The sequence below is a fragment of the Barbus barbus genome (assembly GCF_936440315.1).
Source record: "Barbus barbus genome assembly, chromosome: 7".
Classification (NCBI taxonomy): Eukaryota; Metazoa; Chordata; class Actinopteri; order Cypriniformes; family Cyprinidae; genus Barbus; species Barbus barbus.
In genome coordinates this window covers 3,995,448-4,017,930 of record NC_136735.1, presented here as the reverse complement: position 1 = coordinate 4,017,930, position 22,483 = coordinate 3,995,448, and the positions used below count along the sequence as shown (strand labels likewise).

General features: G+C 36.1%; 1 protein-coding gene and 1 long non-coding RNA gene across 2 annotated transcripts; one reads left to right on the top strand and one right to left on the bottom strand.

The window, feature by feature from the left end:
* Positions 1 to 5,785: 5,785 nt before the first annotated feature.
* LOC306873006 lies at positions 5,786 to 9,839 on the top strand. The gene is made up of 5 exons (XR_013784446.1): positions 5,786 to 5,912; positions 7,305 to 7,440; positions 8,715 to 8,995; positions 9,131 to 9,242; positions 9,645 to 9,839. It is a non-coding gene; the product is annotated as an uncharacterized lncRNA (long non-coding RNA).
* LOC306872998 (GTPase IMAP family member 4-like) lies at positions 9,825 to 21,136 on the bottom strand. Its single transcript, XM_079421987.1, has 4 exons — positions 20,984 to 21,136; positions 18,014 to 18,095; positions 10,863 to 11,720; positions 9,825 to 10,694 (listed from the first exon to the last, which is right to left on the bottom strand). Exons 2-4 carry the CDS (start codon positions 18,057 to 18,059, stop codon positions 10,384 to 10,386), a joined length of 1,215 nt encoding a protein of 404 aa, XP_079278113.1. The 5' UTR covers positions 18,060 to 18,095; positions 20,984 to 21,136; the 3' UTR covers positions 9,825 to 10,383.
* Between the last annotated feature and the right edge of the window lie 1,347 nt (positions 21,137 to 22,483).

Sequence of the window (22,483 nt, the reverse complement as noted above, 5' to 3'; positions counted from 1 at the left end):
AGTGTTTGTGTAGGGTGGCCAGCATTTGTGAGTACCTTAAAACTTAATACGGATACAATACCAAGCACTTCTGTAAAAACCATCATCATCATCATCATCATCATCATGATCAAAAAAACAAAACAAGAAAAACTGTTTAAGTCAGTGAATGAAATCCATTAATCAATGCTGTCTTAAATTCTAAGAAGGTTTGAGATCCTACAGTCTCCAGTGTGAAATATTCAGTGTGATCCAGGTGAATTATTTGCCCCCTTGATTTCTGATGTGCTTCCAGGTGCTTTTTCCTGCCTGAGTCTGTTTATCTATCTTACACAGTGTTTGCAGGAATTACAAGGGAAAGCATGTCCCAAAATACTGTTCTTCTCCCAACAGTAACATATCAGACAGATAACACGCACGGACCTGTATCACACTGCCTTTCTCATCCTGTTAAGATCCTCCTCCACTCGCTCTTTGGGAATACAAATGCTGCACTTTCTCAGGCTACACAAAGAAAAGGAAGACTTGGGCCGCATACATCTGTATTAGCATCTCAGCACTTGGTAAATGACATTTCTTGCAACATTTTTAATTTTCTGCTCGATAGTATTCTGTCCAAAAGTTCTGACTTTTGAAACTAAGCAATATCTCCTTTTCCTGGGTAAAAAAACAAAACAAATAAAAACCCTTAAAAGGCACAATGTCGAAGGGAATTGAGATTGGGAGCATGGGCATTAGTGGCTGGGTCCTTAGCATTGTCGCTTGCGCTCTCCCAATGTGGTGAGGCACGGTCTTTATTAATGCACAAATCATCACGGCACGAAGCATCTGGCAAGGTTTGTGGATGAATTGTGCTGTACAGAGCACCAGAGAGATTAATTGTAAGGTCTACAACAGCATTCAGGCTCTACCGCAGGAAATTCAGGCTTCCAGAGCCATGACGATCATTGCCATTGTCTTGGCTTTCCTGGGCGTGATGATCTACATCATAGGCACCGAATGCACCAATTTTATCAAAGACGAAGCATCCAAGGCTAAAATGATGATCGTCTCTGGTGTGATGTTCATTAGTGCTGGCATCGTGGAGCTCATTCCAGTGGCCTGGGTGCACTCTTAGAAAGATGTGTTAAAAATGACACAACCTGTGTTCAATTTTAACTCATTAATGGATGAGTTCTGGAACAACGTTCTTTTGTGTTAATTTTTACTCATTCATTGTGTTGATGGTTTTAACACAGTACATGTGTCAGAAAGGTTATCACAAAAATGTGTAAACATGTATAATTTAACACATTATGCGCTGTCCTTCACTGCATACATTATGTTAAAAAACATACATGCAATTCTAAACAAAATGTTCACATTTGACAAAATGAATGGAAAAATCATTGGTTGTTTAGCTCGTCAAAATATTTATTATGATGAAATATCAACAATTACATTCATAGAACTGCAGAATATATGTACAATTTTAAGCAGTCAAAAAGGAAATGTCCAACATAGGACAAAACAGTTATTTTCATCTCATTAGGTAACATGACACATAACCTCACCTTCATAGTCATTTCACTTTTTTCCAAACTTTGCTGGATAGTATTTTGAAAGAAGTCTCTTTGATTTGATTGTAGGTGGGGGGAGTGAATGTCCAGCGCTCTCTCCACCCTCAATACCACGACTGAGGTGCCCTTGAGCAAGGCACCGAACACCCAACTGCTCCCCGGGCGCCGCAGCATAAATGGCTGCCCACTGCTCCGGGTTTGTGTTCACGGTGTGTGTGTGTGTGCATTTGTTCACTACTCACTGCTGTGTGTGTGCACTTGGATGGGTTAAACGCAGAGCACCAATTTCGAGTATGGGTCACCATACTTGACAATACGTCACGACTTGACTTAATAATGTTAGACATCACATATTTGATATAATTTTAGCACATTTAGATTGTAAGCTACCTGGTCTGCACCAGTTACTCCAAAGCACTTATAACATATTGCTAATCATTTCAGCAAACTTTTAAATATTTTATACATAATAAATAAAGAGCATTGCCAGCACCATTTCTTTTTTGACAAAAAAAAAAAAAGTCTAAAAGTGCGGTCATATTTACCACTGCTTGGCAAAATTTTGCATGCTAAATTCAGTCATTTGTAAAGGTGTCTTTCGAGTGAAAGTGGGAAAAGATTGTCTATCTGAAATCAGTTTTCAACGTGTTTTCGCTGCACTGACAAGCTGCTTGATGTAACTTTGCGTTACAGTAAAGTTAATGTTGCACACTGTATATGCTTCAGCTAACTATGACCGGGTTTTTGCCCACAAAATTTAGCTGTGACAGCACGTTTAAAACAATAAGCAGCAGGAAACATTGTTTTGTTAATAAATGTAAGCAAAATATGATTTCAAGTACATCTTACCTGGAAAGTCCAGAGGCCAAAGAGTAAAAGTGCTGCCATATGTTTGTTCCACCCATGAACTCAGCAGCTGATTTCACCAGAGGAGGAACCAAGACATCCCTTTCAAGTCACAAGCAAGTCTTCAAGTTAAATCCCAAGTCCTCAAAGAGTTAAAGTTAATGAGATAATTAAGAGACTAATTAAATGATGATTGAGCATTAGTGATGAACACCTGCTGTTATTGAGAATTACATAGGATCAGATGTTGATGTTTTATTGGTTAAAATGATGACTCCATCATGGAGATCAGTGCTGCTTTAGTTGAGCTCTTGACCCTTGATTCCCGTGTTAGATCTTTCTCTGTGGTAATGCATCTGGTGTTGTAAAGCAGAGAGAGCAGTGCTCTACAGTGAGCAGATATCACCATGAGCTGGTTTGATTATATCCAAAATAATATTTGTTTTCTTGTTTCACTTGTATGTTTAGGTTTTGCAAAATCAACGCTGTGACACTATAGCATGCAAGCAAAGTGTTTCTCTAATAGCTACAGTGAATGCCTTTTAAATCTGTGTAACGCATATACAAATTTGAACTTAAACAAATTTACACACACAGAGACATCAAGAACCAGCATATGAATCTCAACAATTTGTGACAATCAAAAAATTCTTCATGCTACAATTCATGAAAAACTCCCATCATGCAATGCGGTATAAATAATTATTGTCACTTGTAATTATTGTAAATGTTCATGTCTAAACACCTAATCCTAAATAGGATTTTTTTTTCTCAATATTTTTTATTTTTTTAATTGTCAAACATAGTTAATGTTCACAAATAGATTTAATATCGTGCTAAACAATAACAATTAGTTTCTCAGATATAAAATATCCTTTTTTTTATGGTACAAAGTACATCCTTTTGTGGTTTACAGCATGCGTGAGTCTAGTGCTGCAGAATCATAACAGCTTCTATAAAATCATACATAACTAGACTATATGACTGCAAAATCATAGTTGTTTTTTAACCAAACTGTAATTGCAGACTACAGTGTTTGAATATGATGGGCAATTCATTGTATTTAAATTTCTTACGGCACGATTATGTTTTCATGCTCCATATAAAACAATAAAAAGTAATATGAGAGTACACTGTAACATTATGAATGCTACGAGTCTAAGTATGTTTAGAACATGTTTATTATTAATAGCCTACTATGTTCAAAAATAGATTATAATAGCGTGCTAAACAATAATAAATAGTTTCTCATATATAAAATATAATTTTATATAGTACAAAGTACATCCTTTTGTAGTTCACAGCATACTTGAGTATGCTGTGAACGTCTAGTGCTGCAGAATCATAACAGCTGCTATAAAATCATGCATACTAGGCTATATGACTACACAATCATAGTTGTTTTTTTCCCCAAACTGTTGTTTTCATGCTCTATATAAAAGAATAAAAGTAATATGAGAGTACATTGTAACATGATGAATGCTACGAGTCTAAGTATGTTTATGTATGTTGTTTGTATTTTTTTGGATCAGGTACCTGAACCACAGATGAATCCTGATGACTTTCTTCAAGATGTTTTCCTCTGAGAGCGCTGTACCAACATCAGATGGTCAACTACACTGACATTCTATGGTAAAACAAGATCCTTGACTACTGATTATGTTTTTTTCTTCTTCTTGAATCCATGGAAATAAGTAAATGTCGGGTATTTGTTTCACTTGTTGAACAGAATCTGTTGCAGGAATAACTCAAAGTCTGTTCACATCTCTGTGGTTAGATCAGTGTGCACAATAATGTGTCTTTGACCTTCATTATGTATGTTTTGATTATACTGTGTTGTAAATAAAATACAAATAATTTAAAAACCCCATTTTTTCAGTCTCCTCACACTCTCTCTCTTACCTGCCTCAGTCACAGTCACACACTGTTCAAGTGTGTTCAAGACACTGATGCTTGCGTACAGAACTACCACAGGCTCAGCACCCTCCTACTTCCACTCACTACTACGAACCTACATCCCCTCCAGAAGTTTGAGATCTGCTAGTGAGCGACGCCTTGTGGTACCATCACAGAGAGGCTCAAAATCACTCTCCAGAACATTCTCGTTCACCATTCCTGGCTGGTGGAATAATCTTCCCACCCCTATCCGGAACGCCGGATCCCTGGCAACATTCAAGCAACAACTGAAAACTCATCTCTTTCGGCAGTACTTGACTTCATCCTAAACTCAAAAAAAAAAAATAATAATAATAATTCCCTCTATCTTTCTCCCCACTTACTAGCTTGTACTTATTTGAACAATGACTGAGACTTGGTGTTACGAGCACTTCCTCTGCCTGATTGCCTCTTCAAGATTAATCGCTTTTTGTATTCCCCAATTGTAAGTCGCTTTGGATAAAAGCGTCTGCCAAATGACTAAATGTAAATGTAAATGTCACACTGATGGGCCATTAGCAGCCTTTAGGGGAGGGCCCTTTGTCTCTCAGGTGAAAATCACTTAATATTCAGCACCATAACCACTCCCTCGCATATTGGCTTTCAATCACAAAACATGTCTTAAAAAATTTAAATCAATATATTGTTTTCTGTGAATGCGTAAGCTGAATGATTTTCACATAATTGTGAAGTAAATATTCTAGCCTACAATACTGATTACACAAAAGTCTTATTCAGGACGATTTAGTGTGGCTTTTATGGCCTTATTTCAGCTACATTTTTTCCCCCAAAACTTACTAACCACGCATAATATTTTTTTTCTAAGAAATGCAGACATGTACATCCACCTTGGTCAAATATTATTGTAGCACAGTTTGTGCTGAATACAAAAAAAATTACATGTTGGTCAATAATATGATTTAAGAAGCTGAAATAAGCACAAATATCAGGGCATGTCAACACATCTCAAGGGCCCCAAAAAGGGCCCCAAAATGACCTCAGACCCGTATCGCCGGCGATACCAACTTGGTTTTTTTAAGATAAGTGCAAATGACACTAAAAATACTCTGTTGATTTTGGTCACACAAATAAGTGTTATACATCAATCGAAACTGTTAAGTGTCTACTTTTTTTGAATACACTCAGGATTACAACAAAACTTTGTGGTTTTGGGAAAAAAAAGAAAACCAACAGGATGCGCTCTCTGTCTTCTCCATCTCCGCGATCTTTTTATAGTAACGCGTCACTAAAATGAAGTGTAACTCAGCAAATACTCAACACAGAAACATGAGAGTTATCTCTATAGAAAGCCTGAAGTGTCTGCTTTCAAATGAAATTTTTCTGTGATAAAGTAATCCGTATGAAACCGACACGATGTTCAGTCTGTCCAGTCTACCTCATTATTTCTAATGAGATCCCGCCCCCTCGTGTTCACATGTAAATCACCACGTGACCCGCACGCGCTTGGAGACGCCCAGCATAAACAAACAGTCATGAGACGCTGTTCATCCGGGTATTGTTTGTTTCTGGAAGAAGACCACTGATTTACCTCAGAATAACAGCAAGGGTTCATCCAGAACATCAATCTGATGAGTAAGTAATGCTTCTTTTTTGCATTAGTTAGCGTGTTATTGTGTAAAACTTTAACGTGTTGAGTTAGGTTTTTCCCAAATGACAACATGATGAATGCTAGCATCTAAGAATGTTTAATAAACCAAAGAGAGAAATACTAAAACCAGAGAAATTTAAACCAAGAACGTTCATTCATCAAAAGCTAATCTGTTACTTCAAAGTTTGATTCTGCATTGCACAAACGGTTGCTGTGAAACAATGTTGCAATTGCTTAGAAACAAATTTATTTGAATTACTAAAAGGTTCAAGAGCCCAACTAAAGCAAACACTGACCACAATTATGGTGGCTATGTTTTTTTTTGTTTGTTTTTCTTCCAGTTGATTTCATCCAAGGCTGTGGCTGAAGTCAGTTCTTGTGTTTCTCTTTTCTTCAGTGATGTTGATTGTTAGCGTCAGATGTTCATTGCTAATGCTCAATGATAATTTAATTAGTCACTTAATTATCTCATTAACTTGAACTCTTTGAGGACTTGGGATTTGACTTGAGACTTGCTTGTGACTTGAAAGTAATGTCTTGCTTCCTCCTCTGGTGAAATCAGCTGCTGGGTTCATGGGTGGAATAAACATATGGCAGGACTTTTACTCTTTGGCCCCTAGACTTTCCACCTCTGCTTAAGTGTGAATTTCATAATCTGTATGTTGCTTGTACTCAGCGCTGGATATCTCTATGTATGTCTGTCGTGTCATCATATCTGCGCTAAGACACGTGCTACCATAAATTTTTTCTTATGACAATTACGTTTATGCAAGCATTGTGAAAGTGAGTTAAAGGTACGTTAAACTGTAAATCCATCAATCTTTCAATTTCCTTCAATGCCCACGGGCACAGCATGCAGGTACTTTAGCTTGAAACCAGTCTTTTTCTATTCCTATGGCATGCTATTTTGGGTTAAATAATGTCCTAAATATTTCCATATATACAAAGTTAAGTTTTAATGGAGTTAGCTATGTCTGAATCTATCTGTATTTTCTTTTCACATTATAAATAATAAATTAATAGTCAGATGAATTCTAAATCTGTTTTTTTTTTTTCTAATGTAGTACACTGTTAATTTTAAAATGCCTTAAATTACTCATGTTATTCATTAAAATTATAAAATTAAATTAAATAAATACTTAAATTGTTTCAGGCCTCCATGTGAATATTGCACAGGGTTTTGTGTCTATTAACTTTAACAGTCATTTAATTGACCCTAGAATGAAGGATGTAAATAAGTTTACGATTTGACACCCGTATTATAGACAGCTCTCAGCATACTCAAAATTAGGGGTAATCACAATTATTTTACCATATGTCCTAATGTAAATTAAATTACTGAAACAAGTGTGTTTTTTTATCCTTTTTTTCAATAGAATTGGCCCAGACTTCTGCAGTGTCAAGTGAAGGAAGCTCCTCTCATAAGATTGAAAACTGAGTCTGATGACACTGAGTGTGAGTGATGGAAGCCCTTCAAGAAATGAGCAGAATGCTGATGATGAAGCCAGAATTGTGAGTCTGTGTCATTTATGTTATTCTATGTGCAGTACAAATTTAAAACACAAAAATGAATATGAAAAATTCAAGTTTAACTGGGCAGCCACACAATATCTGCTTATGTTCACACCTGGAATTTAGTAATTATTAATTTAAGATATAAAAAAAAAAAATGTAAAAAGATATATGGTTATTTGAACCAAAAATGAAAGATTGTCATTTCTCACTCTGTTATTCCAAACCTGCAAGACTTTCATTAATTTTCAAAACACAATTGAAGATATTTTAAATTAAACATGAGAGATTTCTGTCCTTCCATCGACAGTCTACACAACTACCACTGTGATGCTTCAAGACGTTCTTAAAGAGATCATAAAACTAATCCAAATGAATCGAGTGGTTTAGTCTAAATTTTCTGATGATTGCTTTATACAATGAACAGACACATTTAAACATTGATCAGTGAACATAAACAGACAATTTGGACTACACCACATGCTATGTATGGATTAGATCTCTTTATGGATTAGATCTCTATGTGAAGTTTTTGAAGTATGAAAGTGATAGTTGCCTGGACCGTCATTCAAGGTGTCACGGGACGCCGTGAAAAGCACCGTGGAAAGATGAGGTCAGGGTCCAAGTGCAGGGAAGTGCTCTTTAATTTCAAAAAACAACAAGCAAACACAGCAAAAAACTAAACAGAAAAGATCTGGGATACCAGATGGCAATACAGTGCATGTATCCCAGACCAGAGCAAAACACAATAAATGTACTCACTGCAATACATTTGTAAACTACAATTAGCAAACCAGGCAGAGTGGTGGGAAAGGGGAGACTATATAGTCTGTGGCAAACGGAGAACAGCTGGGAGTGTTAAGTGTACAGGTGTGTGTGGTTAAGCAGGTGTATGTGATGTGGCAGGTGTATGTGATTACGTAGATGAGTCCGGGAGGAAGGGAGATTGTGACCTCTGGTGGCGACAGGGAAGAACTGCCGAGCCCGGACTCGTGACACAAGGGACAGAAATCGTATATATTCTATAAAAATATCTTCAATTGTGTTTCAAAGATAGCGAAAGTCTTGGCTGAGTAAACAATGAAATTTTCATTTTTGAACTAACCCTGTAATAAAAGAATGTGGCCATATGCATCTAGTGTCGGTTCACTTGTGCATCACCCACAATGCATGCTAATGCCAGGTGTGAACAGAGCAACTTTGTGGCTTATCAACTTAGCAGAATGGTTCCTCAGAGAGATATTGTTGTCATTATTATTTTTTTTTTTTTCAAGAAGCCATGTTCCTGGCTTCTCCCAAGACCTTCAAGGACCCGATTGACCTCGGAATCAGCTGTAAAGGAGGATGAAACCGATGTTTAAGGATAGACTATATTTCAGAATAATATTATCCATGTTCATGCATGATCTATATTCTGTGTTCATGCATTTTATGCTGAAGTTGTCATATCTGTTATTTAGAATGGGACTACTTCATTTCATTCCACCATCACCACAAGGCTGCAAGGGACCTGGAAAAATATCCTCCAATCAAGATGAAAAACATTTTCAAAAAGGTACATTTGGACATTTCTGTCACTACCCATTGTCTGCCTCAAAATATTGCCAGATGGGTTGTATATGAAAGACTAATCTAAATAAAATCAATTGGAGAGATGACCTTGGGTGTTATTTTTGTCTTTAATCTGCAGGCACTAACAAGAAGAACACCTTGATTGCATAGAAGAGACCACACAGCCATACCGGCTCACTGATGGGACAATGAGGAACATCATTCATAGATGCTACACAACTGTTGAAGACGTGGCCTAATGGTTAGAGAATTGGACTCGTAATCGAAAGGTTGTGGGTTCGAGTCTCGGGCCGGCAGGGATTGTAGGTGGGGGGAGTGAATGTCCAGCGCTCTCTCCACCCTCAATACCACGACTGAGGTGCCCTTGAGCAAGACACCGAACCCCCAACTGCTCCCCGGGCGCCGCAGCATAAATGGCTGCCCAATGCTCCGGGTGTGTGTGTGTGTGTGTGTGTGTGTGTGTGTGTGTGTGTGTGTGTGTGTGTGTGTGTGTGTGTGTGTGTGTGTGTGTGTGTGTGTGTGTTCACTACTCACTGCTGTGTGTGTGCACTTGGATGGGTTAAATGCAGAGCACCAATTTCGAGTATGGGTCACCATACTTGACAATACGTCACGACTTTACTGTTGACAAGTATCTTGCAGCAATCTTGTTCAAATCTACCTGTCATATTTGTCAATGTCTAGGTAAATGTGATGATTGTATGTGTTTTATTAACCATTTTATGTTTCTGTGCAACACTTATTGAATGTGACTGACTAATTAACTTCTACACATCTGGTTAAAGTTGCCACTTTGACCATTTGTTAAATAAACGTTGGAATTGTCTGAAGTCTCTTGATTTTATGTCTAATCTTGTACATTGTTTATTCATTTAGCTGACGCTTTTATCCATTAACACCATACAATAACATTTTTATTTTTGCACTGAAAAGAATACTTCATTAATAACACTTAAAGGATTAAAACAACACCAGGGGTGTTAAATACCCCATAGTGTAAAATTTGAACAACAATTGCAAGTGTAACTCTTTACACTCGGAGTGTAATTTTTCTACACTGTAAGGTACTATATTAACATAAAAAATTAAACACTGCGAGCAGTGCACTTTTAACACCAGATAGATTGGGACTTGATCTTTAGTAGTGTTAAAATTGACTCTTTAAGTGTTAAATTGACACTGCGTTTTTTTACTCTGTACATGCAGGACCACAAGAACATCTCTGACACGTTTGGAATCAAATGATAAATGGTTTAAAACTTACCTGATCTTAACAGCTTGCTTTGTGACATTACTCTTTCTAGTGACAATCTCAGGGCCATGTTACTTAATGCAAGGCTCACCGCAAGTGCCATGGGCTCATTTGTTTCTCTACATAGTCCATGTAAACCCATTCAGTCTGATGACCAGCAGAAACACATGAGGACCAGGAGCAGACATCTCTAAGCATTCCTCAATATCACACTTGATTTCATCCTGAAAATATTTTTGCGATCTGACATCTAACAGTCCTGCAGTGTAAATGATTGAGATGGTTCTTCCAGAAACTACTGATTCTTGTTTCTCACAGGTTATAGTATTAGACTGTGCCCTCGCTCCAAATGCATTTCTACCCAGGATGGTGTTTGATGTTGCCGTCTTTCCCACATCAGATTTACCAATAATCATAATCCTCAAATCTGCTGAAATGGGAGAGAATATATGCTGCTGTTTTTTCATTGACAATTCAACAAATTGACACATTTAACCTGATAAAGCCTAAAATATCATATTTGATACATGCATTTTATGTATACTTTTTGAAAACATGAAAACGTTAGGAATGAAATCACAAATGGTTCAATAATTACCTGGTCTTGACTGACTTCCTGGTTTCGTTCCTCTTTCCAGTACCCATCTCTGTCTTTCTTTCTCTCTTACACTTTCCATCTGTTTCCTGAGGTCTTCCTGAGCTGCAGCTTCGTTGTCTCTCGGATATTTTGCTCTTGTCACATGTTCTTTTTCTCTCTTATCATCTTCTTTTATTTTCTCTTCTCTGCTTGAGGTTTTCATTTCCTCTTCTTGTTTCATTCCTTCAGTCTGCCGCCATACATCTCTCTCTTCCAGGCTTTTCTGTATGTTCAGTTTATTGCTGTAGTTTTGTCCTCCATTGTCCTTCATCAATTCCTTGATACACTTCAAGAGCTTTGTGATCTGACTGGAATCACACTCAGGTTTGCTGTTTATCACATGAAATCTTTCCTCAAAATAATTCAGTATTTTCTGTGTTTTTTCACTCTCAATGATTTGACTCAGTTCTCTTCGGGAGATTTTTTCTCGGCCAATAAACAGCACCATTGTGAACTTAAACATTTGAGCTCCAAAGTTCTCCTGAATTTGCTCCACAATGTTCCTCTGCTCCTCTCTGAAGGTCTCCAGGTTGATGACAAGCAGGAACACATGAGGACCAGGATGAGAGAGATACAGACTCTTCATCATCTGCTTCCTCAGCTCTTCATCAGTGAGTTGAGTGTTGAAGAATCCTGGAGTGTCGATGATGGAGATGTTTCTGTCTTCCACTCTTCCTGTCTGTTTCTCACTCTCTCTGGTTCTGCTCTCTTTAAATGCCTCTCGACCCAGCATTGCATTTGCTATTGGACTCTTTCCAGCTCCACAGACTCCCAGTAACACAATCCTCAGCTCATTTAAATCATGTGGTTGATCAGGTTCTGTAAAACAGAAATTAGCACTCTCATTAGCTGATGCCATTGCTTATGTGTGACTGGTTCTAGCCATTGTTATTTTTATCACAGCCCAAGCCAATAAAGGGCACAGGGCCCTATTGATTTTCTAAGGACTTTTTTCTAAGCATTTTTTTTTTCCTACTATCTGGGACAATTTGGGCCCCTTAATATGCACAAAAACTCTTGAAATTGGCAGATACATTGGAATCTGCAGCTATAAGGCTGGGCAAAATGTCACATGAGGGTGACCAGAGGGCCTGTTGTATACTAGGGCTGCCCTCTAATAGTCGACTAACCGTTAGTCGATGAGAAGAGGCTTGGTCGACCAAAATTGTATTAGTCGCAGAAAAAAAAATCACAGTTAGTGACGAAGTCAAGCAGTCCATGACAGAGAGATTGTTAACATATGGTCTATGTGGTAATACAGTACATCAGGAAAGAGGACATCCAATCGCTCACCTATCAATCATCAACCTCTTTTCATCTGAAAGATGTATGTAGTAGAAACTTGGTCTCAAACGATTTGAAAATAAACTGCAGAATGTTATGTTTTCTAATACATGCACGGATTGCATGTATTCAAACAGCGCTGCACGAGCTCGCGGCACCAGGGTTCAAAGTCCGCAGAAACACCATTACTCGTCATTTGCTCAGTAACATTTTTATAATTTTTTAAAGGCATGCGACAATGTGATACGTGCGACAAACATCTTCCCAAATCTGTAATGAGAATCATTTAAATATCTGCATGCTGTTGTCAACAAAAAGAAGCACTGAGATCTTCCTGCAGGTTTCTGCCAAAATAAAATCTAAGAAAAAGCAACAACTCTATCAACATTCATAAATGTTAGTATTGTAATTTTACTGTAGTTCTGTAAAATAAAAATAAAAAATAGGACAATAATAATGATAATAATAAGTACCCTACTACAACTCTATACAGTTATTATAACATTCACAGTGTTCAAATTGGGATCTGTGATATATTGTAATGTTTTAAAAGAAGTATTTTCTGCTTAGCAAGGCTGCATTTATTTGTACAGTAAAAAATGCATGCCTGATTCAAGAAGGTCGTCTCAAAAATGGCCCAAAAATATTATTTTGGTAATTTATTAATTTTAAGTTAAATTGTGCTTTGCTGGTATAATGTCTGACAGAATGTTAGCTTGTTAGTTTTTCCCCATGTCCTACATGGGGACAAAAAAATTGTGTTCGGTATTCGGCCTTCAGCCTAGTGTTTCATTTTGTTCTGCTTCCTCCAAGCGTTTTCATTTCAATGCATCCCTACTTTAAGTGTCTGTGTTATGGAGCGAATTTTGTGCCAATATTTATCAAGCAAATCCAATATTTTGCAAGTAAACACAATCTGTTTTGAAAAGAAAAACTTGACTTTCAAACAAACGCAAAGTGATTTGCAAATACACAACTCTAATTGAGAGAAAATGCAGAGGTATGGACAAATATATGTATTGTGTGTTACAACTGTGAGACTCTCTTTTTATGAGGAAACTTGGCTTGATTTTCTCCCAAATGTGTGCCGGCTGATTTTCTCACAAATGTGTGCAGGCTGATTTTCTCCCAAATGTGTGCCGGCTGATTTTCTCACAAATGTGTGCAGGCTGATTTTCTCCCAAATGTGTGCCGGCTGATTTTCTCACACGTGCAATTGAGCAACTTTCTTTTCCATAAACAGCAGATGGCGCTGTCGGTCAATTTACGCTAGTCTCGAATCCAACTAAAATTATGTAGCTTTTTATATATGGCCGAGCAACATTTTAACTCATGAAGTTAAGAATAAAAGGTTACAGTCAGGAATTATATTAGTGGCTCTTTAAAATGCAAACGTTCATCATCTGAGTCACTCCTAGAAGAGTCCTCGCTGTCCAGAGTGTGTCTTCACCCGTGTAGCACGCTGTTTATTAAACCACTGGTTATTAAAATGATGAATTTAGTACTACATCAGCGTGAACTTGATCCCCAATTCATAGGACAAGAGTGACACCAGAAGAGAAATATTCATCATTTTGCTTCGCTAAAAAATATGTGATTTATTTTAGACAAATTATTGTACAGTGTTACATCATTAATTTTTTTTTTTTTTCATATATTGTAATACATAATGATATTTATTTTCACTTTTAATTAATAATTAATGACCTCTTGGGTGATATTACTATATCTGATACTATATTCAATTATCTAAGCTTTCATTTTTGGTACACAATATTGATGTTATCCATTATACATTGGCATTTTAGTATTACAACATATTGTGACACGATATATTGTAATACCCCTACATTGATTTGAATGTTGAACAATTATATCAATGTACACTATATTGCCAAAAGTATTGGGTCACCCCCTTCTAATGAACATGTTTGACTACTTTAGTAATGTCTATGAGTACAAATCTTAATGTTAAAGCATATAATGATATTCTAGGGAATTGTGTGCTTCTAATTTTATAGCAACAGTTTGGACAGGACCCTTTTCTATTCTAACATGACAGTGTCTCTGTGTATAAGACACGGTTCAAAAAGACACGATTGATTGAGTCAGTGTGGAAGAACTTGACTGGTCTACAGAATTGTACCAACCTCATTTTATATGGTTACATTCAGAGGTGGGGACAAGTCACACATGGTCAAGTCCAAGCAAGTCTCAAGTCTTAACCATCAAGTCTCGAGTCAAGTCTCAAGTCACAGTTCAGACAAATCAAGCAAGTCAAGTCAAGTCAAGGGTTCACCCTAAGCAAGTCAAGTCAAGTCGTGATAAGTTTCAAGTCAAGTCAAGTCACAGTACTAAAATAAATAGAGGTTAATTTTTTCGTTACATATTTATTTTTGCACAGAAAAGATTAACTTGTATACATATATTATGTATCTTATTCATTATACATTATATGCATATGTGTGCTACATTAATATCTGAAAATAAAATTGTGTTGCTTACACAAAACTTTTAAAATCCAATCTAAGATGTATAATCCAATCTGTCTAAATCAGTTTAATTGAAACAGTCTAAAATGTGTTGCATTTACAGAAAATAAGGTTTGCCAAGATGTTAGCACTAAGCTATATATATAATTTTATTTTTTATTTTTTATTTTTTTTATATGAAGGCCGTAAAACATGCGCTGTCCATTATAGGGCATCCTATAGGTATCTAGTGATGGGAATCTCAGATCATTTTACTGACGCGCATCTTTGAATCTCGTTAATCAAAATGAAAGGATCTTTTTTCGAGTAATTTAGTTCATTTCAGCAGAATATGAATGTTAATAGCCCATTCACGAAGAAGTTATGACGCTTAATCGTCATCTCTGCGATGGACACGTAATATACACGTTTCATACTGATTATATAATCTGAGAATATTTGTTTTCTATTTGAACTGGTTCATTATAAAAAATATTTCACGTTCTATATATTTATCCTGTTTGGTTTATTTTCATTATTTTACAGTGCACAACATTTTGTTGTTATTGTGAGTGTACACACACACACACACACACACACACAAAGTAGACACTTAATAGATTCGAACGATGTAATTATTCTTGTCTGTAGGTCCAAAAAAAAAAACTTTTTAAGTGCAACCCAGACAGCACACATTAATCTACTCGATAATCTACCCAATACGCCTCCATGTTAGCCTGTCATGCAGTATAAGCGCACTGCTATTCAGCTTCCACACGCAGTCCACACAAACACTTGAAAATGCGCACATTTAATATTGAATTATAGCCTACTTTACATGCCCGCTCATTTTAAGATGCCCCTCAACATTAAAATTCAGGCTACGCCACTGTTATAGTCAAATTCCCCACATCTACAAGACGTATCAATGATGATAATGATCACATCTAATAAGAAAAAATAAAACATAATATGCAACCAAGGCCAAATTATGACAAACATAAATTATTAATTCTTTAGATGAATCGTTACTGACTAAAAAGAAATGACTTTCCTTGTGGTTCTTGAAATGTCGGATAAAATTTGACGTTGTGGTTGTCGTGTCGGATATTCTTGCGTTGCATACTCTGCATCTGGCAAATCTTTTTTTATTGGCACGGTCCAGTTCAAAGTCCTTATAGCCAAACGAGACTATTTGTGGAGCTCGACTACTGTTTGGCGCAGTTTCAATTGTGCAGCGTTAAAGGCACAGACGCTGATTGGTGCTGACGTCACAATAGTTATTTTTTAAAACAAATTTTATTGCTGTTTGTTTATTATAAATTCAAGTCATTGTCGAGTCTTCCACTTCAAGTTAAGTCAAGTCTCAAGTCAAGTCTCAAGTCACTTGCTATCAAGTCAAAGTGAAGTCAAGTCATTTTCATACTTTAATCAAGCAAGTCGCAAGTCCTGAAAATTGTGACTCGAGTCAGACTCGAGTCAAGTCATGTGACTCGAGTCCCCCACCTCTGGTTACATTTATTCTGACCAAAGGTAGTATTTTTAGTTTTTTTGCTTTTTTTTTTAAATTAAGCATATGGACTCCTCATAGTAGCATACATTTAAATTGTGATAAACACAATTAAAACAACACATATAGCACCTCAATATCATGGTAAAAAATATAACTAGGCCTATATGGTTTTTAGGTAGCCTACTTGTATGAAAAACAGCAGTCTAAAAACATTCTGTATAAATGCACACATGCTATAGCTTAGTCAAAAATGCATACACTATAATTATATACAATTACTCCTGTAATAAATTCAATATGAATTCACTGAATATTCCACATTTCTGCCACAATACCATGGGTGCGGTGAGTGTAAATGATGGCGATGTGTAGATTGAAAAGCCTTCTGACTGTCTTGTTGCACACAGTGTTTCTCCTGTTTGGCTATAAACTAGTTTAACCTGTTAACTGCCCACTGGTGGGCCCACTTGCCATTACATGATTTAAACAGTAATATCTTAGTCCAAACCAAAAGCAATCTTGACAAACTATATATCGTTTGAAAGCTTAAAGACTCTAGTTTTCATATTTTGTGACTGATTGTTTTTTAATATTTTACAGGGCAACTGTAATTTGTTAATTTGTAAGAAGAGTACTTATCAGTCAGAGAGAGAGTTCTGACCTTTACTTTGAAATAGTGATACATATATAAAATCATGAAAAATCTCTATTCATGTTCATGTCAAGTGTTCAAAAGATAAAATTCATTCTATTTTTTGATAAAAAAAGGTCTAAAAGTGTTTCGAATATAAAGAAAAAACAATAGGTTCTCAGTTTTTGATGCAGCGTGAATTATATCGTACGTCCAGGGTTCTTGTTGCATGTATTTTATCAGTTTTTTAGAGGATGAATTGAAATCAAATACTGTCATACCACCCTTAGTACTTCTGAATGTGATGTCTACGTCATAAATATTGAGAAAAGAATGGAAAAAACAGGTTTCAGATCACTCAAACCATATATGGAAATAGAGCCGCCCTTATATGGTTACTAATGGGGTTTGATGGTCATCTAGTGGAAAAGCTTGGTACTACGCCCAAACAAAATTTCACTGAAAGCTCATTTTTTGAGATATCAACCTCACATTTGAAACACAACTTTTTCAGATGTTTGGTTTTGATTTTCTAGCAGTTTTAGAGTAAAACATGTTATGTAAAATATATATTTTACATAAAATATAAATATAAAAATTTTACATTTTATATTTTCATAAACTTAAACTTCCATAACTTTTTTGTAATATAATTTTTAGAAGTGTTTTCACCTCTACAATAATCTGCTAAGTGTCTCCTTTAAAAAGAGACCAACCTTAAGTATCTGCTCCAAACCATTCAAAATGTATAACAATTTAAGTTGTAAATGTCATTTTCAGGCCTATACTCAAAAAGTGGAACCGACAGTTAACAAGTTTGTTTTTTATCAGAAGTAAGAAAGCACATATCTCTTTATGATTATTGGATGCGAGGCGTGCTACAAATGTTTGGTGTAGAGAAAAACTGCGGATCTTAATGCTGGCTTTGACAGCCCTAAATTCAACAGATTTTCTTCACTCACAGTATGAATTGCAGTCTAACAGATGTTTTTTTCCGCTGCCTTTTGATTGACAGGATAAAATCGGCTGATTTTGAAAAATCGGAAATTTGACAGCTCACTTTTAACCTCTCAATTTTTTTCCCTTGTGGAAAAGCAATTCTTGATTTTTTTATTGATTGGTTGATTTTTTTCCTTTTGTTGGAGCAGTTGGGAATTATAAATAAAAAAAATACTACGTGCTGAAACAAGAATCAAGTTAAATATTTACTTACCATTTTGTGCTGATGCCATTTTCATGCTGTTTCGTATGTCAATCATTCATCTTCTTATTTTCTCACAATAATTGCTGTGTATCTGCATGGATAAAAGTACAGAAAAAAAGTTACATGTTGTAACTAAAATACTCAATGATTAGGAAATGACAAAGTATGAACTGCAGGTTTTTAAAAAAAAAAGCAGTATTGTGTTGGTTACCCAGTCAACACGTGAGGTGATCACAGTGACATCACACCATTCACCTACGCCCACCCCCACACCCAAGACACAGACCAGACTGAAAGTCCTTTGTTCAGTCAAGTCTGTCTTTGTTTTGTATGGGGGAAAACCTGCCCAAGAGGGTCTGTAGCTCATGATTTTCTATCACAGGTTTACATGTGACCATCTGTCTTGATTACTTGCAACACATTTGACAGTCTCCTTCCTGAATTGGAATTATCAATAAGTGTTCTTTTGTCTCAAGGTTGTACGTTATTCTGTGAAAGAGGCTTGCTGGTTAGTTTGCATACTTCAGAGTAGCTGGAGCTAGGAATCTGATTTACGACGTCCTGTTTCCTTGGGGCCTCTCTGCATTCCAGCTCCTCAGGTTTCAATGTTCTGATGTATCTTAAATTTGTCTGATTCAGTCTCTGATATCTTACAACAATCAGTGATGATTTGGGCTGCCATGTCATCTGCTGGTGTTGGTCCACTGTGTTTTCTGAAGTCCACAGTCAATGCAGCCATCTACCAGGAAATTTTAGAGCACTTCACGCTTCCTTCTGCTGACAAGCTTTATGGAGATGCTGATTTCATTTCCCAGCAGGACTTGGCACCTGCCCACACTGCCAAAGGTACCAAAAACTGGTTCAATGACCATGGTGTTACTGTGCTTGATTGGCCAGCAAACTCGCCTGACCTGAATCCTATAGAGAATCTATGGGGTATTGTCAAGAGGAAGATGAGAGACACCAGACCCAACAATGCAGATGACCTGAAGGCCGCTATCAAAGCAACCTGGGCTTCCACACCACCTCAGCAGTGCCAAAAACTGATCAACTCCATGCCACGCTGAATTGAGGCAGTAATTAAAGCAAAAGGAGCCTCTACCAAGTATTGAGTACATCTACAGTAAATGAACATACTTTCCAGGAGGCCAACAATTCACTAAAAATGTTTTTTTATTGGTCCTATGAAGTATTCTAATTTGTTGAGATGTGAATTGGTGGGTTTTTGTTAAATGTGAGCCTAAATCATTACAATTAAAAGAACCAAAGACTTAAACTACTTCAGTCTGTGTGCATTGAATTTATTTAATACACGAGTTTCACAATTTGACTTGAATTACTGAAATAAATGAACTTTTCCACGACATTCTAATTTATTGAGATGCACCTGTATATCCTAATTGAAATGCTTTTGTCATTTAAAATAAAATTTAATATTTTTTTTTTTTTTTTGTGTGAGAGATTAATAAAAATAGATTTTAACATAACGTTTTTGTACTGAAACCAGTATCTTGTGCACTAAAAATGTCTTAATGTAGATTTTGGTGAGCTTAATAGGTATGTTTACCCTATCATAGCAATGATGCAATAATAATTAGTTCAAATAAAGTATCAAAAGCAAGAAATCATATGGTTTTATTGAACAAAACTGTTAAAATAATGTATTATAAATAATATAGCTTATTTTGAAACCGCGATGTATTCTCCTGTTTGCACGTAGCACATTGTTTTATTTAAAAAAATTAAAAAAAATATATAAAAAAAAATGTAACCCTAAGTGGTTTTTATTACAAAATAACCCTAATGTGTTTTTTCAATTGTAATATTTCTGTAAAGAATAGGGACAGAAAAATTTACGTTTCGGTAGAATGACCCCAGTCACGACTAACCGATTCATGATTTATGACAGATTTAATTATCAAATGGCAAATTCAGAAATAATCGCTTTAGTACATTCGGCATGCAATTAATAATAATAATAATAATGAGGATATTAAAAAAGGGGGCCAGATCAGTTGTCCCGGTTCTCCCGATGGCCAGTCCGCGCCTGCGTGCAGGATATTGTCTTTTTGCGGCTTAATATTCACTGACACTAGACCGTCGCGTTATGATTGAAGTGTATTTATGCGTCCAAAATGTGGCATATTCCGTGACATTTCGCATTATAATAATTTTGTTTTTATGACTGGATTCTACGAACCAGTCCTTGACCGTGTTTTCCGCATCGCAGAAATCTGGCCATAGGCTATGTCTCATATTTTAAGAATAGTCTGTGCAATTTGGGAAAGAAATCCATTAAATCTGTATGTGGATGTGTGTAACTATTCAAATGTAACCCCCTTTGTAACCTTTAACATTTTCCTAAGTAACTGTAATTTAACTACACATTTTTTTCTTAGTAACTTGGTAAATGTAACTGATTACAGTTACATTTATTTTGTAATTAAATTACGTAACGCCGTTACATGTAACTATACAACCCAACACTACTATCTATCTATCTGACCATTTATATCTATCAACCTATCAATCTATCTCTCTATCTTAGCAAAGCTTGGTAACTAGGACATGCTAATGTTGTTTTCACTCTAGCATCTATCTATCTATCTGTTTTTCTGATGGACTTTTTGCAAAAACATTAAAACTTAAAAATTTTAAACTATTTTAAACTTCAAACCTTCAAACTTCAAGCTTTTAAAACTCTTTCAAACGTCTGGCCTGGCTTTTTGAAGCCAAAAGGTAAATTGTGAGTGTAAAAATAGGATGAGAATATCGACTTACATAATAATTCTGCACACATTTTAGACAGACCGACAGATAGATGAATATAAACCTGTGTATGCTCACTAACTGAAAGTAAGCCAGTTACCGGAAGATTGAGGAGAAAAAAAAAAGAAAAGAAATAGCATTCACCTTTTGAGTGTTTTCCTTTAATTATTTCAGAATTAGTTATGTGTGATTTGTGTGGAAAATAATTACCTTGCTCTGCCTGTCTGTTTTGTGAAGCTGCTTTTCTTTCTTTCAATGCAATTCAATTTCTTTCTTTCTCTCTCTTTTTTTATTTTTTTTTATTTTTTGTGAAGCTGAGTCTGACACCTCACCGCTTCCGGACCAAAAGCTCTCTCATGCCACAAGAAAACAACACACGGTAGCCTAATGTACACCCACAATGTGATGCAATAGCTACTAACAAAACATATAATCCTAACCTTTATCTCCATACCGAAATCTCAGGTGGTGTACACCGTAAGTTTTTTATTTTTTAATGCAGCTGGAATGTGTAATATGAATAAATAGTGCTTATTAACGGTTGTTGATTTAATATTCTAAGTGACACGTGTGGAGGCTTGGACCCGGAAACAGCAGAACGCGCGCAGACCGTGCAGGACAACTTCTTCTGAAGGATGAAAAACAACACATTCAGCGCCGGATAACACACACACACAAATCTGCTTATTTAATGCTCATTAAGTATATGCATGCTGCGATCAGCTGCATGTCCCACTATAACGCCTATTCAGGTAATTGTTGAAATGGAAAAGGGAAACTGAAAGTACTTTGTTCTGATGTTATATAAAAACTAATTGTGTTGGTTTTCCAGTTTATCTAAGAGTGTGTAAATGCAAAAAGGTATCAATAACGAAATACGTGTTCACTTCCTCTCTTACTGTCTCACTGTTATGATAAATAATAGTAATGATAAAGTCAGAATTGGGAGAACAAAGTCAGAATTGCGAGATATAAACTTACAATTGCGAGTTATAAAGTCAGAATTGCGAAAAAAATAATTGAATTGTGAGATAAAAAAAATTCTCCCATCACTAGTACAAACACAGGGCAGTAAATATATTAACAGTAAATTGACCTGAATAAATAACCACGTTCTCCTCTTCATTTATAATGGGGAAATGCTCCTAGAGGTAGTTGTTCCAGAAAGTTTTCAGGTCAACCCTGGCCTCTAGTGGTCATAAGCAAATATACTATATTCTTTGTAAATTTGTTGGATAGATGCAGTCAGAATACTTCAATGGGATTAAAAAAGTATAGTTACATGTAACATCTCAGGTTTTAATGTGCTCCTACAAATCTAATAAATTGTATTGTAGGCATGTTTTACTACAAATATTTGCACAAATATTGCACAAACAGACAGTCATATGAGTATCATATTAATATCCAGTCAGGTGCTGAATATTAGCAGGTTTTGAACATGTATTTCTCATAGATCTGGATGAAATCTTTGTCAGGGCTGCACAAAGCTCAGCTGCACATCTTCAGAAATGTCTAAAGCCCTAAACACACTGCACGGTTTTCGGCTGTCCCAGATGAAAGATTGGCATCGTGAAACAATTGTGGCGAATGAGAAATCGTGCACTTTGTTTAGGGCTTAAAGCAATCTCCTCCAGATAGTGAAGCAATGGCTGTAAGTGTGAGTTTGCTGACCATTGACAAACACATCGTAACCATGACAACTGCAGA